This window comes from Platalea leucorodia, assembly GCF_965183815.1.
Source record: "Platalea leucorodia genome assembly, chromosome: 15".
In the NCBI taxonomy this organism is placed as follows: Eukaryota; Metazoa; Chordata; class Aves; order Pelecaniformes; family Threskiornithidae; genus Platalea; species Platalea leucorodia.
This window is the reverse complement of record NC_138837.1, coordinates 10,523,778-10,546,572: the sequence shown is the minus strand read 5'-3', so window position 1 is coordinate 10,546,572 and position 22,795 is coordinate 10,523,778. Positions and strand designations below refer to the sequence as shown.

Below are 22,795 nucleotides of genomic sequence, written 5' to 3'. Positions count from 1 at the left end.
GTATTTACCAATTGTAGCAAATAGACCATTCCTAGAATAGACTTCTTGCTCATGTGCAGATTATTTCAGTGTGTAGTCTCCCCTAATACACGTTTCTCTTTCCCATTTAGGCTCTGAAATATTTGGATTATATATTTACAGGTGTCTTTACCTTTGAGATGGTGATCAAGGTAAGAATTTTTCCAAGCAGAAGGGTTCACCTCCCCTTTCAGATTTACACTCATCTGCTTCTGAGAAGCTGGAGAAAGAGGGTGGAGCATGACAGAGCTCCCTGCAGCGCCTGGAGGGGTGGTGATGATGGAAAGCTTTGACTCAGGAAGAGCACTCAGAAGTAGCCAGTGCACAACAGTTGCCTTTCTGTAGCTGCTCTCTTGGTTTCTTTAATCTCACATTTTATGGAGGAAAATAAGGATATCTTTAGTAGCTGTGGTTGTGTAAGAGGATAAGAAATGTGAGTGCCTGATGCAGAAATGTCTGTGCATGCCGAAGGATACAGGAGCTGATAGACCTTACTGAAACACGTCTGACTCTTCCCTTTTCCTTTGATGCTGATTAGGAATATTAATAGCAATGGATTCTTGGTCTGTCATGTTTCAAGAAGTTGAGGATTTATCTTTTTTCTTTACTGAGTAGGGTGATAGGTTTTGCTAAGACTGTGGGGCAATAACTTTCCAGAAAGCACAATTCTAATAAAGGCAGGATTTATTCTTGGGGTAATGATGCAGTCAGATTTTACTGTCAGAGCAAGGTGCAGAAGAGATGCAGAATAAAACACAGATTTTTCCCTTGTTTGTTCAGTAGAAGGATTTGAAGCTATGTGAGGAAAGCAACCTTATGTGGGCAGTTGTAAAGCTCTCAGAAAAACAGATAATGTCTAGCGTGCACTTTGAGACTCAACTGTAGAAGATCTTTAGCAGCATTATAAGGAGAGACTCAGTCTTGTGCAGAGAAGCAAGCCAGGCTGCTACACTGAGCAGCATCTTTCAGCAAGTGCTCCAGAGCAGGTGGATTTCTTTGACTGTTGCATTTTGCTGTGGGTCTTCCCGTCCTCTCTTCGTGTTTTATTGTGTAATATCCTATGCCAGTTGTTAATTCCTACTGATCTGGTAGGCTTGGGGTAGAATAAATTTAAACTATTTGGATGTTTCACACACAGACTGCTGTTCCCATAAATTATGCATGTCTGTGCAAGGAATCCTATGTTAGTACTAGTTAGTACTCGTCTTTGGTGCTTTTCGTTATTGTTATTGACTTCAGCTTTGGTTTTCACAGAGCTCTCTGTGACTATTAGAGATGTGCAGCTTGTCTAAGTATCTAGATGTCCTGCTGCTGTGAAGCCCTGAAGAAGAGTTTGTGAAGGGTCATTTGATCAAGGACATTCCTCCATACCTTGATAGTGTTGATTTGGTACTTGTTGTATTAAAACTCTTCCTTTTCATGTGTTTCCTCTGAAGATGATTGACTTGGGGCTGTTACTCCACCCTGGCTCCTACTTCCGTGACCTGTGGAATATCCTGGACTTCATTGTGGTCAGTGGGGCCTTGGTGGCATTTGCCTTCTCGTAAGTACATTTTCCTTAACATCCCAATTTCTAGGAAATAAGTGGCAGATGAGGCAGGATGCTGACACAAATCTAGTTGAAGTGTTGTGTTTGTGGCTCCATTTCTCAGTGAAATGTTCAGTTTCTGCCCTTTATCATCTCATAGCTGGGGGGAAGAAAAAAAAAAAAATCCCTAAATCTGTATTGTAGAATCTCTTGAAAATTCTCCCAGCTTTGGGGTGAGTCCATTCACTGTTCATTCAAACATTAAGCCAAGATTTTTGTGACTGTTTGGTCAACTTCTTTTCAAGGATACATTGTAGCAGTTTGTGGAAGTCCAGTGTCTTCAGGCAATTGTTTTAAAAATTGTTCTTACTATGAAAAAATAGTTAATGAAATCAGCTGATAACTCAGTGAACTCTTTACAAAACATTATTTCTAGAGTCACAGATATTTCTGGTTCATATACCTTTGGTATTTCTCTCTCCTCCTCCTCTCTCATTCAGGGTACTTGTGTTTCCAGAGAATTTCACTTCTAAGACTAATTGCTCCCTCCCTCAATCACAGCTCTCTATTTATGACATTAAATAATGTTCCATGTGCTTCTTTAATGTCATGGAGGATTTTGAGCAACAGATACAGAGGAATTGCTATTTAAAAATGAAGATTAACTTTTTGTTTGAGCATTTTTCTCAGAAGAGACCAGAGGAAGAGCAATGCAGGTTCTTCAGAACTTAGGGAGCTCAGAGTTGGACAATGGAAAGAAATTTTCCACGTGTAGTTCTGGGCCACGGGATAATTGTATTGCAAATGTTTTCCTGATAAATTCTAGGAGATGACCTGAAAACAGGCTACAGCACTTGGCCAATTTCATCTTCTGCTAAATTAGCCTTGAGTAATTACAGTGAATATTTAGCAGCCCGTGCCCAAACTCCACTCACCTGTTTGTTGACATGATGATTAGAGAAGGTGAAGAAATTAGCAGTGTTTTACTTGCTAATGAGAAAGAGCATTCACCTTTGTCAAGGAACTGTGGAAGTGTGTCTTGTATATATTTGACAGTAATTTTTAGGCAGCTGGCCATATCTGTTGCTCCTCTTGTGTGCTCTGCTGATGAAAAATACTGCCATGTCCCCTGCAGCACAAAAAGTTACTGGGACTTTTCTGGTAAGGTTGGCCTGGAATATTTCTCAGGAGTTTTTAATTTTCTGAGGTGTCATAATTCCTTTCACATTAAGGCGGTGAGATTTGTGGTTTAGATCTTCTATTCTTCATAGCAAGCGCTGGATAAAAAACGTCTAAGTTAATTTGACCAAGGAGTGGATGGACAGAAGGAGATGGGGTTGACATTGTTGGTATGATTTTTAAGCCAGTTGAGGAGTGACACTTCGGGATATTGGGGTCTGGGCTTTCTGTGCCCAGTCCTACACCAAAGAATTGTTTAGGTCTTGGAGCAAGTCATGTCCAACATAAATTTTTCAAAGGGATGCTGCCCTCCCCTCTTTAAAGACTTTGTCCCTATTCATTGGAAATTTGTTTTTCAGAGGAGCCGAGTGCTCTGTTGTAAGCAAGGTTGTCTTGAGATGGAATTGCTGGTCTGGTCTGGTAAATGTCTTGCTAACCTAAAATTTGACATCGAAAACCAGGCTGCATTTTAAGCTTGGCTAGATACGTGTATGCCTTAGTTTCCCTGCACATGAAATATATTAGCATAACATCTTTCAGAACTGGATGTGGTCAGACTGAGTTAAGCAAAAACTTACTAAAAAAAAGTTTTGCAAGTTAACGGAGCTCCTTTGAATCAGAGAGAGTAAAATAATATTACTCACAAGTGTTAGTTTGCAAAACAATATTACCCAAGTCTGTGGTTCTCTAAGAATTTCCCTTTTCCATTAAGAATTCAAACTTTCAAGGCAGACTGAGAGAAGAGGCATTTTGTGAGCCCTTTAGAGCAACTCTGTGTGCTGTGAGAACAAACAGCAGGGTTTGCCTTTAAAACATCTTTTCTTTGAACAAGATTTTAAAGTTATGGATTAAAATGAATAATTTTTAATCTTTCTGAGTCTTTTTGTGCTCAGGATTTCTATTGCTCGCATTGGGCCATGAATATCTAACAGTACCTCATCAGCCTCTAAATAAATAACTTGTACATTCCCTGATTGTGCTTCATAATAGTGTGCCCCAAGCTGCTTCTATTTTACATGCTCTTTGAGTAAGTATGGAGCAGGGATTTACAGAAAACGAATGCATAAAATCTGCCTGCCTACTTACTGTCTCCCAGATTAAAGTGCGTCAAACCTATTTCTGAGACTTGGAAAAATTTTAATTTCTTCTGTGATTTATTATGACTGTAACCTCTGCTACATGCCCACGTTTCAGCAGGCAGTGAGTGTTGACATCTAATTCAGAGAATACTTGCAGTATCTCTGGTCTAACCTGAGAGCAGGAAATCCAGTCATGCGTAGGAGATGACTTGCTCTCTGTTCCTGCCAGTCCAGTTACGAATACTAACAAGTCTCACACTGCTCAGGTGAAAATTGGGTAGATAGTCATGTCCTTAGCCCAACTGCGTTGTTTGGTTAAACCAGACGGATGCAACAAGCCTGATGAATGTTGATAATCCTGAAAACAAGCTTTTGGAGAATAAACTGGGTAATCTTTGTTGTTTTGTAGTGGCTTTTTCTAGCAAACGCTGCAGTCCTGTCACTCATCATCAGTGTCACTGTAAAAATGTATTTAATGTGGCTGTTACCAGTTTCTGTTTGCAAGAATACACAATTGCCACTCAGTGGGTGTGATTTAATTCATGCCTGTTCTTGACCTCACTGGTGTCCACTGAAGGTGATGTGAATCAACTTCTTGCTGAATAGACATGTCACTGAAAACCTAGGGAAAACAGAGCTCCCTGAAACACTTCCATCTGGAATATTGCAACAGCCTATGTTTGTTTAGGCGAACGAGATGGTATCAGTCATTGCTGTAAGGTTCATAAAATCCATCTCAGCCTCTCAAACCAGCTATCAGTCTACTTTCTGCCTGTAGCTCTTTAGAAGCTCTTCTGTGCTTGACTGTAGTTCAAAAAAAATTTTTTTAAAACAAGGACCCTAGTGACATGCTAGAAACATTAATAATACTGTTGATGATGATGATAAAATGTCTTCTGTTTAGCAATGTATTTCAAAGAGAAATTCCTTTCTTTTTCTAGATATAGACATGCCACATACAGACATGTTTTAGTCTTTAGGGAAATAGAAGTAGAGGAGCTTAAAGCAAGCTAGCAAATTTGTCATCAAAATTTATCAGCCCCAGGTGTAAAATGTACTTGCTCAATAGAAATAGCTGATGAATAGCAGCAAAGAGATTGCATTTTTACATTTTCAACAACAGAAAGGTGGCTGAGATACACAGAATTTCACACTGCTCTTTGAAAAAGCAAGCAGCATTTGCCAGACAATCAAGGTTATTACCTCCCAAAGTGTCAGGAGGATGAAGGTATATTTGCCCTGTCTGCTTGTCAGTCGAAGGGCTGATGCGCTGTGGGGGGATGTGTGGGTATATGCGGTATGGCCAATCTGTTGCTTCCTTGCTTGTTTATTTTTATGAACATTGAGGTGGTGGGTATGGGACAGGGGATGGGATTATCTGCCAGCACGTACCTGTATGAGCATGGGGTGCACTGTATAGCCTTATGTTTCTGTTTGTCATTGACTCTGCTCTTTCTTTGTCTTCTTCTTGCTGGAATCTCTCTCTAGGAGTTTCATGGGGTAATACGTTATTCCTGTCTCTTGCTGCACTGTTATGCCTGTCAAACGTGTGTACACACACTTGCCACTGTGGAAATGAACCATGTTACACCCATTGCATCGACTCCTTTGTCCCTTTATTACTCATTATTCAGTGAAATGTATTTTCCCTTAACAATCCTCATTCATCCTAATTTTCTTTAAGCAGAGGACAGAAGCGACTAGAAAGCCAAGTAGACCAGAGAGTCTTGACCAGTGAGTCAGAAACCATAATACGTAGATACATTTGAACAAAAAAGATTTGAGGGGATGACTTAGTGGGTACATCATTAATGCGTGAGTTGCAGTTCATGAAAATCTTAATAAATAGGTTTAAAGAAGTAGTTTTATTCACATTCAGAGGATTGCACCTCTAAACTACATTGCCAGTGCTGGAAGCTTCAGGACCAATTTTGCGCAGTCTGCGCAATGTGACCCAGCTGGGACTCAGGCTTTCAGCCTCTGACATTGATGAAAAGTTTTTAACATGAAAACAGAGTGTAGAGAGCTTTTTGAGAGATTTGCAGGGGCCATTTGTAAAGAAGAAGGTAGCAAAAGTTGCGTTTAACCATCTGCAAGGAGGTGATAGTTTTGTCGTCAGTGCAGTATAGCACAGCCTTGCTTCAGAGACGGAGGGGGAGGCAGAGCTGCGTCGTCTCGCGCCACCGTTCTGAGCAGGGCAGGAGCTCAGGTGGGCTCGTCCACAGCAGATAACCCAGAGATGCAAAGAAAAGGATGCAAAGAAATGTCTTTGATGTGGTCCAGGAAATTGTGTACTTGTTTCTTTTTTCTGTCTAGGAAACCAGATCATTTAGACCCTGAAAGAGGGTGGCTTTGTGCTTGGACAGAGTTATGTGACCTCATTTACTCTTCAGTGGAGGAATTTACTTTCTGCCTTGGGGATTTCAGGCAATTGCAGAAGGTGGTGACTCCACCCTACTCTGAATATTTGATGACATGACTCTGAGGGCCATGTTACATGAAATCAGAGCTGCTGGTAGGAGCAACAGAAACAAGAAGCTTCCATTTTAAAGAGCTATTAATTTTTAAAGGATCTTTTATTTATTAAAAGAAAAAAGGTCATGCAAAGCTCGTTTAAAATATTTTTAATGTCTTAAATAAAGCCCCAGAAAAAACAGAACTGGCCTAATGCAACCAGAATTGACCTAAGGCAATTTTTTTCTTTCTGGAGTTCTTTTTTTTTTAAAGTCATTTGGCTTCTGTTTGCTGTCTGCCTTTATCCTGCTTGCTCTTCTGAATTTTGTAGTTGTTATTCTGCAGTCACCTACGATCCTGTCCTTCCGTAGCACTTTATTTTTGTTGTGAGAAATATTCTGGTTGAATGTCTGCTTGTATACACCTTTTGACTGAATCCTAGTTCCATCTGGACCTTTTATTTTGTGGGGCATTTGGCTTTGTATTAGAGTCATGTAAAAAACAATATCGGCAGAGGGGGTTCTTAAAAACACTGAAAACAACCCTTAAGGTTCTACATGACAGGCTGAAATAGTTGCAGAAGATCCATTTAATTAAAATGCAATTTGTATCACCCTAGTTCAGAGTACCAGTTGGTTGAAAAAGCTTTCTCCTATAGCAGGAATCTTATTGTGACAATAAATAAGTATGATTTTTCAGGATTCTCTATATGCTTTAGATTATAAAACCCTTTTAACATTTAATTGGCTCACACACTTTATTTTCTTAGGTACCTGAAAGGGAAAAAAAAAGAATAAATCAGCCCTTCTTAGTGTCCTTCATTCAGGCAGAAGGAATTTTGTAGGACTGGAGCTGTCTGCCCTTCACCACCAGGCTCTCAGTGCAGTCATCCGCAAGTCTCCCCGTGTGAAGGAAAACCACCTTCTTCTCTTATAGACCCAGGAAGAAGGATTTGCTCTGCCCCACCTATTCACTAGTCCCCAGTAATTTAGTAGTAGTTTGTTTAACCTTCCTAGAAATATTAAGTCCACAGAGTTTGTTGCTTCAGGCTTGGAGCCAGCCCTGCGAGACCTGAGCTAGCTCCTTCAGGTCCAAGAAGTGTCTCTGTTCTCGTCTTGAACTTCCCTTCCAGGAGGCCTTATTAATACAGTTGTTATTTAGCACAAATGCTTGGCAGTGTAGTAAATATGTGTTCAGGTCTCCTGGAAGACACCATGCAGAAATATTCTGTGGTTCTGCTTTGAACCCATGTGAGGACTGTTGTGGTTTATTCAGTTACTACCTACCAGTGGCTGTGCTGCTAAACTGGGCTGTGTGTATTAATCTGCAAACCAGAAATGTGGCCACAAATGATTGAGAACTGAATATAGTTCTGGGCCAAGGTATCCCACCTCTTTTTTTCTCCTATTGCCCCAACCACATGTCCCTTAACCCTCTCACCTTCACTCTTCTCTCACATCTACTTTCCTCAGCTCCTACCTCTTCACCATCTCTGCCCTGGCTTCCTCACGTAGTCAAACGCCAAATGGCTGGGCAACACAGAGCAACCTGAGCAATTTGCTTGGCCTTCCAGAGGGGAAAGGGCAGAGGGAGCAGCAGGGGCAGCGAAGGTGGTGAGCATGTGCTGGGTGACCATCAGCCATGGGGGCAGGCTGGCTGGCCAAGCCAGGTGGTATCTTCTTCCCAGTAACCTATTTCCCCTTCTACTTCCCTCCTGCCACTGACTGTCCTTCTTAAGAGGCTGAACAAATTGTTTTGCAGCCAGGGCATTGCTAAGGATCAGACAAAGCTGCCTGGAGAGTGGGTGAGTTCCAGTTTGGCTGGCTCAGCTGCGGGCTATGGTGGCAAGGAGATAGCTGCAGTGATCGTGGCAGGATCGTTGATTGCTAGGAGTTGGTGATTTGAAAGCAGCTGTGCAAAGCCAAACATGGGCCAGATCTTCAGTTGTACTAAAACCTGAAGAAAAAGCCAGTAAAAGCTATGTTGGCAGTGTCTGCTTCATCTCGACCAGATTAAAGGGTCTCTAATGAGAATCAAAAATTATTTCTTTTGAATATGTAATAGTTATTTTGTGGCATTAAATCAGTCCTGTAACTCCATGAGTATTAGCTCAATCATGTGGATTTACAGCCATGCCAGCAGTCAGGATCCATCTGCATCTGATTAAAATGGCCCTAAAGCAGCCCTGAAAGAGGAGATAGGGAGAGGATAGGTAGATCTCCGTCCTGTTCCTCCTCTCCTCCACTTCTATTAGATCGTGTGCAAAGGCAACTTGTGTTCAATGTCTATGTCGTTGGGATACAACCCACGGTCCTCCAAAAACTCCTTGTGCCTCACCGCTTATTGCATTTCAGGACAACTGCGGTGACTGGCAATTGGAGAGAGACTGGAGATGAGACAGGAATGGGTGTTTTTAGGTTGCAGATTCCAGTCCAGTGTTAGTATTGAGTAGTACAGTATTAGTACTGAGTTATTAGTCTTTTAGAAGTGGGTAGATTGCAAAAAAGACACCTTCCAGGGCTGAGCAAGGTCAGCCATCCACAAAAATGGGTGGTTTCCTCTTCTCTCGGTGCTTATCCACACAGCATAGTGCATAGCGCTGGCTGCTAGCAGGGTGGGGGAAGCTTTGCAGTCCACTACCTGCATATACCTCTTGTGGGTCTCTCGAGTTACTTGCATTTCTATTGCTTTCCTGTTGGAGAAAAGAAATGTTTAGCAAACTGGAAGAGCATAGAAGAGGTGTATCAGCATCTGTTCAACACGTTATTCATTCACACCTGTGTTACTTCAATACAGTCCCAGACCCAAACCTCTAGTCATGAGTAAAACTGTTAAAGATTTTCATCCCATTTTTCACTTCATATGAAATGAAAGGGAATGTCATTGTTTTGCTGTTGGGTTGGAAGACGACGTAACTGTGTCTTATTTATTTTGGAAGTGCACGAGGAAAGGAATTCTGTCCTTCCCCTAAAAACCTCTTAACGGTAACAAGAGGAATGGTGTCAAGTCTTGCGCTAGTTTTAACAAAAACTAAAACCAAAATGTGACTTGCAGCACCTGCATGCGTAAGTGGGAAGTTGTCCTAGCACTATTCCAGGCATGTAATATGCTGTCATATTACATGTTCCCATGTGGGTTTGGTAGCATGTCTTCCAAGAGAGACTCAAGGATGAGGGTACGGGCATGGAGCAGCTCTGGTCCCCAGGAGAGCTCTGTCCCTCACCATGAGGGCTCCAGTTCCCTCTGGTTGCTGTCTGCTTGTCTAGACACAACGTCCCTGCCAGAGAAGTGCAAGAAGCACACAGAGACACATCCTCCTGTCTCACCCAGGTGCCTGGGAGGGAGAAGAGCCAAGTGTGACTTTCTCACTTCTGCTTGGGGCTGGGATGAATGTACCGAGCCTCCTCTCCTGGTGGCTGCAGCTGAGGTGTGCTGCTGCCCTGGCTATGACCATTGCCTGGGTGGGGAGTTGGGGCAGGAAGGTCACCGGTTCCTGGGTGATGCTCGGTGAGTAGCTGGGAAGTGAGCGAAGGCTGGAGAGCATGTGTGGCAAAATGCTGCAAGGACCAGCCTTCCTCCCGTGTGGTGATTAACATGTCTGAAGTGGACGTTCATCTGCAGTCCTCACTAGTAGTCTGCAACCATGGTGAGGATGGTACCCAAAACCTGTAAAGAAAAAAACCCTAACAATTCCACAACCAAAACCACCCTGGGTACCTATAGATATTGTAGTTAGTGGCCTGAGGACCAAACTATTCCCTTTGTTGTTCTTGTGCCTTTTATCCCTTCCAGAGGAACCAAAGGCAAGGACATCAACACAATCAAGTCACTGCGAGTTCTGCGGGTCCTAAGACCGCTGAAGACCATTAAACGGCTGCCAAAACTAAAGGTTAGAGAATAACTACACATCTTTCCTTCTCTGGAGGTTTGCAACTGATCTGAGTGGAAGCTGATGGACTAAATTTAATCTAAGTTATTTCTGTTTCTTTTATTTTGTTGCAATTAATCTCTTTGCCAGATTTTTAAAAATAGCTGTGCAGATGTTTAGCAAATGTCAAACACTTGTTTCTTTTGCAAACATTGTGTGCAATATTATGAATTATTGGGAATCCACACTAAAATCAAACTTCTAAAAAAAGAAAAGAAAAAAATGCAAGTAAATTAGATTACAGTTCATAAGTGTGATGCTCTCATAAATTATATAGGAGAAAATAGGTTTTGGAGTGTTTGACTTTCCCTAGAGAACTTAACATGAATATTGCAAGATTTTCCACAGTCTGTCTAAAGAGAAATGTCATTGCTGTGTGAGGATTTTTAATCTGCTGATTTTTTCTGTTAAAGAACATATAGTGCAGGGTTTTATAGCAGTACCCTTTCATCTCTAGAATACTAAGTTACAAAGTAAAATAAACAAAGTAATGGCCTGTGGTTACTTGTTCAACACCATTTCATGACTGCTTTGAGATATAGCCAGACCCTGGAAGAGGAGAATGGAAGGAGTTACAAAATTTAATAATTTCTCAGTTTTGGGAACTCTTGAATACCTATTGTAGAACATCTTCGTGCGGCATTACTGCTTGCAGGCTCTTTTCTGTGAGAGATGGGGAAAAAGCAATGAGTGCTTCTGCAATGGTGAAACTATGTCTGACAATTCCTGTTTTCACATAGTGACACATAAAAATCAGGGTTAGCTCTTATATAGATTTGCTTCTGTCCTTACCCACAATTCATGCTTAAATAATTTTGATTTCATGCATTTTTATGCATATTAAATTTACCTCAAAAGATAAGGAAGAGTAATGTTGAACAATGTAGAAAATGGTCTTTATTTGTTTAGAAATTTGAAATGTACAGCTCTTAGGTCATAAAACAGTCAATAGTAGCTCAGTCCTACAGCAGGATGGCAAATGCTTGCTTTTTATTGAATGTCTTCCTTATTTTCAAGCGATTTTACCAGGTAATTTTACCACTTCTAAAGAAGTATTCAGAAATCTTTATGTGAAGCAGAAGTCATATTCATATGGTTTGTCTTCAAAATGCTTCATTTTTTTTTTTTTTTTTTCCTGGATGTGGTCTTGTATGCAACAATCAGCAAGATTAATGGGGTGATTAGAGATATTTCCAGTGTCTTAATTCAGGATTTCTGGTTGCATCAGGAGTGTAATTCTGTGAATTATTCGTTTCCATTCAGAGAAACAGGAACGGTATTGTACAAACCCTGCACTTGGGCAGTAAGACTGCTCAATTTCTATTATTATGACAAACTTCTCAGACTAAAATTAAACTGCAAATTACTTGTAACAATGAATCAGTGACTAATAACCAAATAATAAATGTATTTCAGTTCTTTGCAGGGATTTCAGAAGTGACATATGCTGACTAGATTAGTCACACTTAATTCTGCTACAGTTCATTAGAAAAATATTATTTGAAACATTTGGTTGTTTTGTGTTTGGTATATTTTCCTTATTATTCAAACAGTTCAAATAACAGTCAAGGAGTAACATATTTGATGAGTTTTTACCTATCCACTGCGAATAAATTAAACAAAAGGTTCATTTCATTTCATAATTGGCCATGGAAATATTTGCTTAGGACTAATATTTATCTCGATGAGCTGCAATTGTCTTTATAAATTTTACAGACAGCACCAAAAAATTCAGTGGCACAGCCAAACTCACCAAGAAAGTAGGAGATGTAGGAAGCTGGCATTATTTCTCTACAGCTGGAGCATGACTTTTGTTCAAACACTTGGTGTGCAAGTCCATGAAACCATCCATGGGTTGTAGGTTGGGTAATTACTGCCAAGTGTAGTTAGATGCTAGGTGCCAATGTTAGATGCACTTTTCTTTCAACCCCTTAACCTTGTTCTCCTCTGTCCCCAGGCTGTCTTTGACTGTGTGGTGAATTCCCTGAAGAACGTCCTCAATATCCTCATAGTTTACATGCTTTTCATGTTCATTTTTGCCGTCATTGCTGTGCAGCTCTTCAAAGGCAGATTCTTCTACTGCACTGATGAGTCAAAGGAGCTGGAGAAGGACTGCAGGTACGGCCAGGGGCAGAGGCTGGGGGGGGACCCCGACTTTCCTCTGGCAGCAGCAGCTCCCTTGACTGTCCCAAAGCTGCATCATTTGGGTATCTGCCAGCTTGATGAGTCTCCTGTAAGTAAGAGCAATGCTTCAGCACAATTACCCTAGAGGTGAATTTTCCCTTTTGTTGTTTTAATAGCTGCATCATTCCTGGCTCTGATCTAGCAAATGCTTACCCAAATGCTTAATTATACAGGGGAGCAGGCTCCTTTTCCCGGGGAGGGCTAGGTGTGATTTTAAGGTAAAGAGTTTTTGAAAGGATGGTGTGACTCCTTTTTCGACCTGCTGCCTTGATTCTTAGGGCTCATATGAATTAGAAAAACATAATGAATAAATAATCAGAAGTGAGTTGGTAGGCAGTTAAAGAGCTCCTAATTAGCTAGAAAAGAGGTCAGTATTTGAATATCTTAAAAGCCCTGTCATGCTTTGTCCTTTACAGCAGACTATCAAGGTGCTTTACTCGCCACAATGTGTGTCTTCCTTGTTTGCCTTTTTTCTCGGCACCCAAACCACATTCTCAGCACTCTCCAGGTCTGCCCGTGTTACCCCTCTCCTGCCGCCTTGCAAATGCAGGGCACGTCCTTGGTGGGACCGCATGCATGCAGCAGCCGCAGAGGCTGCCACTGCAGTTCTTCTTTGCAATACAGCAGATATATTACAGAAAAATGTGAAACTGTAGAAAAATCTAGGTTGGAGGGCAACTCTCCAGATGCCAGGTCCCTCAGCCCCTCAAAGCAGGGACCCAGTTAGAAGTTAGATCCAACTCTGAAGTAGGAGCCAGAGACTTTTCCCCATCAAGCAGCAGAGTTTTCTGTGGGGTCAGACAATTTGGGGGCCAGCATGCTGTTAATTGCCAGCTTTGTTTAATAGATGAATGTCCTAATTACAATTTCTTTCATTTCTAGACCTCGGGTCCAGTTCCTGTGGCTCAAAATGGCTCGAAAAATGGCCTTTACTTCTGTTACTAACCTTGGGCTGTCTTTTTATTTGTCTTTAATGCATAACACAGTCAGACTCTGCTACTGGGCCTTTTCGATGCTCCTCAGTGAGTCATGTGAAATGGCTGATTTGGTTTAATTCTCTCATTTGGTCTGAATCTCTGTTTTTCCTAGGGGTCAGTACCTCGATTATGAAAAAAATGAGGTGGAGGCGCAGCCCAGGGAATGGAAAAAATACGAGTTCCACTATGACAATGTGCTCTGGGCTCTGCTCACGCTCTTCACCGTCTCCACAGGCGAAGGGTGGCCAACGTGAGTACACAGGACTGGCAGGGTCAGTGATCGTGGAGGTAATGGCAGCTTTCCACAGCTCTGAGGGACACATAAATGGCAGGTGACCTGTGAAATAAGAATAGTCTTTTATCAGCTAAGCTCTTACTTTCCTTGTGTGACTATTGGGTGAATCAGCAGCCAGGGCTCTGCATTTTTCTCAACGTTCTTCTGAGCATGCACAGGGATGCTTAGGCAATTTTCAGTACTTAGTAGCTTGCTTGCTCCAGTCTTTTGGACTTGCGCACCTTTCTCAGGTGTAAAATTGATAATGGGAATGTAAGAAAATGAGGGGAAAAAGTATTGTGACCTATGCTGAAAGTATGCTGGGTATGGCAGTCCCAAAAGTATATTTACTGTTCAGCATATGACTTTATTTTGGCACACTTTTCTGCTGGGGCAAGTGGAGTACAATTTACAGTCAGGGTTTCTCCATGTCAGGCCTTCCCTGTCCTCCACGTTTCATAACGTTTCATAGCTATTTCATAAAATAAAGAATAAAACATACAGCATCCGTCTCCCTTCTCCAGTCCCTCACTGTGTTCCCCTACTCGGAGATCATCAACACCTTTCTTTTCCGACCCTTACTTCATCCCTGTTGACCAGAGAAGAGAAGCCAGATCTAACTGTATCCTCTCCCCTTGGCCAGGGGGATAAGTGGATCTGTACATAGCAAATCTCCATCATTCTGCAGAGTGGTGAAAACAGCAAGGGTTTCCCTAAAAATATCCTCAAGGAAAAACTTCTTCCCAGCCACAGAGATGGGAGTGAGTTTGACCTGAGCATATGTGGCAAACCCTCGACATGAGTGAAGGCCAGTGAGTGACTATCAGGGTGTCATTGGTGCTTCACACTGATTTCATTGACTTTTCTTCTCTCTTTGCCCTTGATTGCAGTGTGCTGAAGCACTCGGTGGATGCTACCTACGAGGAACAGGGTCCCAGCCCTGGCTACCGAATGGAAATGTCTATCTTTTACGTGGTGTATTTTGTTGTCTTCCCTTTTTTCTTTGTGAACATCTTTGTGGCATTAATCATCATCACCTTCCAAGAGCAAGGAGATAAAGTGATGTCAGAGTGCAGCCTCGAGAAAAACGAGGTACCCGTGTCTTCTGAATCTGGAGTTAGCACCTGGGGGCTCAGAGCATCTTGATACCGGTGGAAGCCCACTCCTCGTCCCTCCTGTGCCATGGGGGGCTTTAGAGCAGTTGTTACCTGAGGGTGTGTGGTGTAGAGACCAAACAAATTACAGACTACTTCAGCTTTTGCATAAAAACAAAACCAGGGAGAGCCCCCAAATGCTGCATGTTAGTAAGCACTGTCACACGTCCCCATGGACCACACCTCTGCTTCAAAGTGAATATAGACTTGCATGTTAGCTCACGCGTGTAGGTGTGAAAGGAGACAGAAATCTTTGGCCTTTTAGAGGCCAGTCATCAGAAATCAAACTGAACCACAATTGCTACAGCTCCACAAAGGAATGCTCCTCTCACCAGGCTAGTTTTGTGCCTGGCTGAGATGATGTTCTCCTGACAGCAGCCAAAAGTATATGCCTTGGGAGGATATCTACTTGGTGTAAGACCAGGACAAGCACGCATAAGGCTTTTCTTTAATGCTCTAGCAAATACCATCATTTCAGGTCAGGAACCTCCAGAGCTGGATGTGATTTTTCTTTAGTTAGCGGCATCTGTGTATCTTTCTTCCATGAACGTATACAGTTTCCTCCTGAACTGTGCAGATTTTTAGCATCCGCAATATCCTTCATCTGGGGTCCCACAGCCTCAGTGAGCTGTTCTGCAAAGAACCATCTCTTTTCATGTATTTTGAAACTGGGACCTGATTTTTGATGGAAAGAGATGACTTTTAAATCAATTATTATTTAGTGCATTGTTTGTCTATATGAACAAAAAGTCCAAAATAAAGCAGAATATTTATAGATGCTTTACCCACATTATTTTTCAACTGAGCAGAAAATATTTTTGCACTAATTTAAGTCTTTGAATTCTTATCTAAATCCAAGATGAGAAAATGTTCCAGAATTAAAACTTCTTGTGGGTAGAAACCAATTTTTAATGCAGTTTTGTACCCATAATAAGGTGAACAGAAATAGCCAGCTAGGGGGGTCTTTGAGAGTTCACCCAGTAATATTTGTTGGATAATTTATTGGTTGAGTTCAGTTCACATTTTATGAAATGTTATTAGGTGGACAGGATTTGTTTTCTGAAGTGAGCCTGTGGATTTATAATTCCCTTCCCTAAGTGGGAAGGGATTGGGACCTGGGCTGGGATGGAAGGCTGTCTCTTAGGATTGCAGAGGGCCATAGGAGTGTTGTGGGGTTTAATATTTCAGCGAGTGTCCAAAAGTGATTACAATTGGGAGATCCTGTGCTGCATTTTACAGGGGTTGTCAGTACTTGTGTTGTGTGTGAGAAACACTTAGAAATACTATCCTCCACTAAACGCTTCGCTCGCTCTCCCAACAATATCCCGAGTGATAGAGACTGCCAGCCCTTTTTTTGTATTCTTTTCATCCCATTTTTGTTTTGTAGAGGGCCTGCATAGACTTCGCCATAAGTGCCAAGCCACTGACCCGCTACATGCCTCAGAACAAGCAATCTTTTCAGTACAAGATGTGGAAATTTGTGGTGTCCCCTCCTTTTGAGTATTTTATCATGGTCATGATTGCACTCAATACCATTGTCCTAATGATGAAGGTTAGTGGGCTGTTACTGAATCTTTGCAATTTTGGGCTAGCAAATGTGGTGTTTGCTGGAAAGGCTTTGTACTCTTAACCTGATAGCTGGGGGGGATTGGCAGGAGCAATTGCTACTTCTCATCTGCCCGATGTTATTTTTAGAGGCCTTGTGGGATTCATTCAGTCCCCAAAGGGAGGCGGTTTAGTTATGATGAGATACTGTGAATGGGATTCCCCTGCACAGCGCTTGTTTGGCTCATAGCCCCTTCAGTGTATGGCCAGTGGGACGGGAACTGGGATCTGCAGGTCTGGAGCTCCCAGCTCAACCTGGGCTTCCTGCTGCAGGGCAGGGTCACTTCTTAGGGATGCTCAACATCCAGCCATCCCAGGGAAATTACTCAAATTTGCAGCAGTGTCAAGCTTCTGGGACGTGATCCATGGTGCCTAAGAGAAAGAGATGCAGATAGCTGGATATTGGGGATGATCTCCCCTTCTATTCCTTGCCTAGCTTAGACTATCTTCACAGTCAAGGGGTTACCATATTCTTAGGGTCTACTAGAACGAAACACAGTTCTGCACTTGTCCTCTGGTTTTGAAAATGCCCTTCCTCCCTCCTGGTCCATGCTCTGCTTACAGGGAGATGTACACCGGCAACAGTCTCCCCATCCTGGGTGTATCCCAGCTACCCCATTAAGATAGCATGTAGGCAATGGTGTGCTTCTGGAGTGGCATGACTAACCATATTGTAGCCCCAAGTCTTGCTTAAAGTGAGCACAAAATCTGGCACTAAAATGGGCAAGAGTCTTGCAGTCAGGCAAGTCAGCTGGGAAGGTTTTATTCTGTAAGCGATCTTCCAGTAACAGCCTTTCTTCCGTCCTGGTTTAGTTCTATGATGCTCCAGAAGCATATGAAGAAATGTTGAAATGCCTGAATATTGTGTTTACATCCATGTTTTCAATGGAATGTGTGCTGAAGATCATTGCCTTTGGTGTGCTGGTATGTGCCTTCCTCGTTTACTTTCAACTGTTTCCTCTCTACATGAAATGCTTGTATTTCGTGATGCGCATTTAAAAACAAACAAACAAAAAAAGCCCGTGTTGAAAAAAAAAAAAAAAAAATAACCCCTGGATCCTTCTATCCCCCTTGTGTTTTCATTTGGCAGAATTATTTCCGAGATGCCTGGAATGTCTTTGATTTTGTAACAGTGTTGGGAAGTATTACTGATATTTTAGTAACAGAGATTGCGGTAAGTACAGTTTGCTCAATTTGCTTCATTTACCAACAAAGCTGTACCCTGTCAAGACATTGCACCTTCTCCCTACCAGCCCTATTCCCTAGAGCTGCCCCTAGGACTCATCATGTGATGATGTCCTTGGATGACCTGGCAGCCTGTTTCCATTAGCTCTGCTCTTTCCATGGAGATGAGCATGGCTGTCTGCCCCGAAGACTTTCACACATAAAGTTGTGATGAGAACAACAGTGCTAGTCACTCTGCCAGGAAACAATCTCTTTCTCGTTCAGCGAACGACTCTAACCCCGAGCCGTTTTTGCCTATTAATGGAAAAATCCTGTTGAATTTAATAGAGGGAAAAGATCAAAAGGCTTTTGGTGAAAACTGCTGTTTTATAGTGCGAGGTGCTTTGCAGGGCACACACACAGGTCTGTCCCTTGGGGCTCCTACCCAATCTTGGTCACGGGGCAGCGTGAAGGGGAGAGGTGATGGGAACGTAGAAACAGCCAGAAACTCATCAGCCTGCACAGTCTGGGTTGGGGGAATATGGTGCATTTCTGTTATGTGCACAAAAGCTTTGCAGGACAACTATTAAAACAAAAAACCAACAACTTTACAATGACGGCTTTTTCCCTGCTAGTGAGTCCTGTAGATTACAAGAAGTGTGTAAACTTGCCATTAAATTCTAGAGGATTTTTCCATAAAGGCAGCAAATGTCTGACTCAAGCCTTGACAGCCTGATATTATCCAATTTATAAATTGCTCCTCTCCTCTCCCAATGCATGTTTTAGCTAATGATGTTGTATCTGTATGTGATGAATTTGAACTTTACCATATTTTTTTTTCCTCAGTCCCTGGGATTTTCTTATAGATATGTTTTGTGTGTGCTAAGAACTATGGTCCCCAGACTTCTTTACAGGACATTCAGCTGGTGGTGAAGACCATATTACTCTTTCTAACAAAATACATTATTACCTAACCTCCTTGGTACAAAAAAGCACGCAAAACCCCAAACTTTTACTCCCTGTACGAATGGTGTTCATTTAACTGTTGGCGAATCCTATCTCATAGACTTTGGATTACCTTTTGTTTTCAAAGCATGGCTTACAGCCAGGGTAAAGTTACTCAGATGAAACACACAAGGTCTGACTGCGACTTCGCTGAGTGCTTAGGAGATTTATTGCACCATGGGCAGGTACTGGGTGCTTGCCTCCGCTTCCTCTGTCACGGGACAAGCTTCCTTGCCAGACGCAGGCACCCAAACTTTTGCCTTGGTCTGAAAATTTGTGAAAACATTTGCAAGTCAGCCACAAACAAAGACTTACTCTTCTCTTCCACTCTTCCTTTGGCCACTTTTACTGGGAGGAAGCAGCACAGCCAACTTGCATGTGGTAAGGGAGCCTGTGGTCTCTCCAAGGTTGGTATCTTCTCCTTCAGGAAGGTGTCTCCTTTGCAACACTAAGCCCACATGCCTCTTATTAAAACCCTCCTTTGTACAGCTATTTTTCAGGCAGAGAGCAGCCATCAGTGTTGCCCATTCCTTGCTTGGTAGGTAGTGGTCCCTGCTCGGTTAACAGGCCATTGCCTGCCTCTCCTGCTTGGCGAGCGTGTCTGGCACCTGGGGAACTGGCTACAGACTGATCAGGTTGGGCTATGATACATCACTGAATTTAAGAGAAAGCCACAGCACGTCTGGGGCTGTATATGCATGTCCCCAGCTTTTTGGAAGCAGCAGCTGTCCCTTGGCACTGCTGGCCAACTATTAGGGGTAGGAGAGTTAGTGTATAGCAGAAGTTCCCCACTGCTCTCCTGGTCTTTGGGCTGGAGAGTAAACGTGCTCCCAAATACCCTCGTGTGAGTTGGCAGGCACTGACGCAGTAACCTCAAGGGTGCTGGGAGCGATGGCATCACCCTTCCACTCTGTAGTAATTTCTCTGGTTTCCAGCATCAAAGATAGCAGCAATTTGGGGATGCCTTTGAAGAGTAGTATAAATTACCTCTAAAAACAGTCACAGAATCATAGAACAGTTTGGGTTGGAAGGGACCTTAAAAATCACCTGGTTCCAAGTCCCTGCCATGGGCAGAGACACCTTCCACCAGACCAGGTTGCTCAAAGCCCCATCCAGCCTGGCCTTGAACATTTTTAGGGAGGAGGCATCCATAACTTCCCTGGGCAACCTGTTCCAGGGCCTCACCACCTTCATAGTGAAGAAGTAAACTCCAATAGGGTTAAGCTCCCAAGCACCTATACACCTTTCCATTATCCTCCCAGGTGGTAATGGAGAGGCTTTTGGGTTTTGAATAAGTGTAGATCCATTAAGTCAAACCTGAGAGAGGACTTTCTAATATAGGTGAACAGCTTCCTCTGGCAGTGTGTCCAATACAAAGCTGCTCACAAATGTGTCTTTAATATTAAAGCTATATGTCCCCCAGTGCCACTCCATCCCCTGACCTCTTGGTCCTCTGTCTCAGTCCATAGACTCATTTTGATCTCTGCTCTCTCAAAATCTTCCCCTTCTGCAGCATTTCTGTATAGCCATCATGCCTCCTTTCCACATGCTCTTCCTTACAGACAGAGAGTGCCCAGAGGTCCCCCCCACCTTCTTGCTAGATTTGTTTTTCAAAACTTCTTTCAGACAGCTCCTCTCTGATCTCTCTCCAGCCCGCGCCCATCTGCAGCAGCACACTCATCTGCACTGAACGGCTTTTGCAGCCACTGCTGTACCCTTCCTTAAGCTGCACACATCCATCTCAGCCTCAGACAGGACGATGGGCTGAGAGTTCAAACACATTGCGCACAGCTTGCTGAAGAGGCATCGGGGGCTTAGTTTGCTTAAAGGTGGCGTCGATGCACAAGTCTCGGAATCACTGTTTAATTACACAAGTGGGAGTTTACAATGGTGCCCCGAAGATTACATTCATAACAGAATTGTTAATGGCAGCAAATAACGGCAGCTTTCAGGATGTCTGTCATGGAGCAGTTCATTTGCTTCATCCAGTGGCACGTGGTGGAGGTAGTCTTGTACCGGGATCTCCACTGCCACTGTAAGCCTTCCTCTCCTTCCAGTCCTGCGGACAGGTTATGGCACGTAGGGTGGAAAACAAGCAGAAGGATCCAGTGCTCTGCTCTGGTCCCATTTTGTTGGCTCCACAATAGGTTGCGACATGTTATTCTGACCCACAGTGCATAAAGGGAAACCCAGAGTGTCCCAAGGCTGCCTGGGAAACTCCAGGACTGTTTTGCTGCCTGTAAAGTGGCATGGTGCATGTATAACCTGGAAGAGTTACACTTTAAAGCATCTTTGTAATATATAACCTGCTGTTTTGTTCAACTGGAGTTGCACCTAAAGTCATTTAAATAATTCTGGAATTTAGAAGCAATTAAAAAAATGTAGAAAAGGGCTGAAAAACCTGATGCAGTGATAGTGAGCATGCTGTTTGCAAACAGCAGGGACCAAAGTGGGGACCGGTGGGTGCCTCATTCGCAGAGCACAGATCAGGCGTATGGCCTTGAGTCTTTAATCCCACTGCCTCTGCTCAACTGTTTTCCACCCTTTACTTTTCCAGGTAGGGGAGAGTAGTAGCTAAGGATCGGGATGAACATCCGCTCCGCACAAAAAGCCACAACGTTCTGGCTTGGTGCACGACGGGGGGTGCGGCAGCTCTCTGCACTGTATTACAGAGCTGAGGATAATCAGAGGAGAGCAGGTCTTTACTCATCACGGCTCAGAGCTGTGTCCCCAAAGGAGGATGCTCTCCTCTCCATTTGCCTTCCTCAGCTCCAGGCTCTCCTTGGCTGATGGGCAGCCGTCCTTAGTCCCTCCCTCTGCGTTCAGCCCTGTTATTACCCGTTCACACAGGAGGGTTTCTCAGGCTGAGAAGCCCAGGTGACAGCCACAATGTGAACTCGACTCTCAGTCTGCATCTGTCCCCGTAACAGCCACCCGTGAAGCCCTCCAGCTGCTTGCGGAGAGGGGATGCTTTCTGGGTATGACTTTGAGATCAGGCTCACAAATAGTTGCAGGAGCACCGCTTTTCTCCATGTCTGTTTTCCAGCTATAAGTGTTCTCCAAGGTAAATAAACCTGCTCACCTGGGCAGTCTCATATTGAGAGACTAGCTTCCACCAGCCTTGCTGCACTGGTATTTTTAACCCACTGAAAAGTAAAGATAAAAGGAAAAGAAATGTGTTGATTAATCGCTTTATTTTAATTTTGTAGTCACGTCATATGTAATTTACTTTGTGAATGCAGTGGAATATATATATTTTTTTATTTCCTTAGGCAAAAGCACATATGTCAGTTTTTTTACCCTCACAGTAATGGAAGTAAAAGAGTAAAATAGGTGGCATTAAGGAGAAGGTGTCCTTGCGGACACGGCCGGCCTCAGGAGGCCAAATGGGTGTATGGCAAACTGACATCTATTTCTATGCCTGGAAATATAAAAAACATACTGAGAAGTGTTTGTGAATTGTCTCCCAATTTGCATTACAAAATGAAATGCAAATAACTACTGCACTGTCTGTGTTACCTTTAGGATCTCAGAATCTGTTTTGGTTTGAAGCATTTTTTATTTATATAATTATCATAAAATAACACCCCCAAAAGCCCAACAGTTTTTTTCCAGTGAAATTTTCAGAGTTTCCTTTTTTGCTTGTCCTGATTACTCATTTTCTCTTTTGTTTCCTGTTTTGTTCTTTATTTTCCTTATCTACCTGCTGAATCACGCCATCCAATCAACATACAATGCGAAAACCATGTCTCCGTCTGTATGTTGTGCACCTGCTGCTCAAAAAAAAAAATTTGTAAATAATCTTGCAAATATCCATCCATGAAAACATCACATATAGGACACGGTTGGTTTCATTGAATTTAAACAATTATTTAAATTCTCTGCTTTTATTTTCTCTCGTTTTTCTTTAATTTAATTCGTTTTGATGAGATTTCCGATTGCACTGGTGAAAAAGCCTCACTGCAGCGTGCCTCAAAACTGGCTTCTGTTCTGCATCTTCTTCCCCTTGGCTAATTGGTGACGTGAGGCAAATGCAGTTACCAATAGCCTGTTCTCCGCTGTTTGTTACACCTGACAATGATAAAGGGGAGACTGACACTTGCTTTATTTTGGTGGAAAATTGAATGAGAATAGGAGGGAAGGATGCTTCCGGATGACCTGGAGTAGAGAAGATTGGCTGGCTGGGAAACCCTTCATTTTGTAAGTGGTGGTACCCAATTCAGTTCTCAGAAATCAGTTTTGTTTT

General features: G+C 42.8%; 1 protein-coding gene across 1 annotated transcript in view; it reads left to right on the top strand.

Annotated features, from left to right (window-relative positions):
* The window catches only part of CACNA1B (calcium voltage-gated channel subunit alpha1 B), a gene marked incomplete at both ends in the record, with an annotated part of 300,136 nt that overhangs the window by 230,606 nt on the left and 46,735 nt on the right, over nucleotides 1-22,795 (top strand). Inside the window, 9 exons of the mRNA XM_082327143.1 lie at nucleotides 111-170; nucleotides 1,455-1,561; nucleotides 10,051-10,147; nucleotides 12,144-12,304; nucleotides 13,460-13,597; nucleotides 14,512-14,713; nucleotides 16,163-16,327; nucleotides 17,194-17,304; nucleotides 17,471-17,554. Coding sequence (XP_082183269.1) covers nucleotides 111-170; nucleotides 1,455-1,561; nucleotides 10,051-10,147; nucleotides 12,144-12,304; nucleotides 13,460-13,597; nucleotides 14,512-14,713; nucleotides 16,163-16,327; nucleotides 17,194-17,304; nucleotides 17,471-17,554 — 1,125 coding nt within the window. The remainder of the gene's footprint in view (nucleotides 1-110; nucleotides 171-1,454; nucleotides 1,562-10,050; nucleotides 10,148-12,143; nucleotides 12,305-13,459; nucleotides 13,598-14,511; nucleotides 14,714-16,162; nucleotides 16,328-17,193; nucleotides 17,305-17,470; nucleotides 17,555-22,795) is intronic.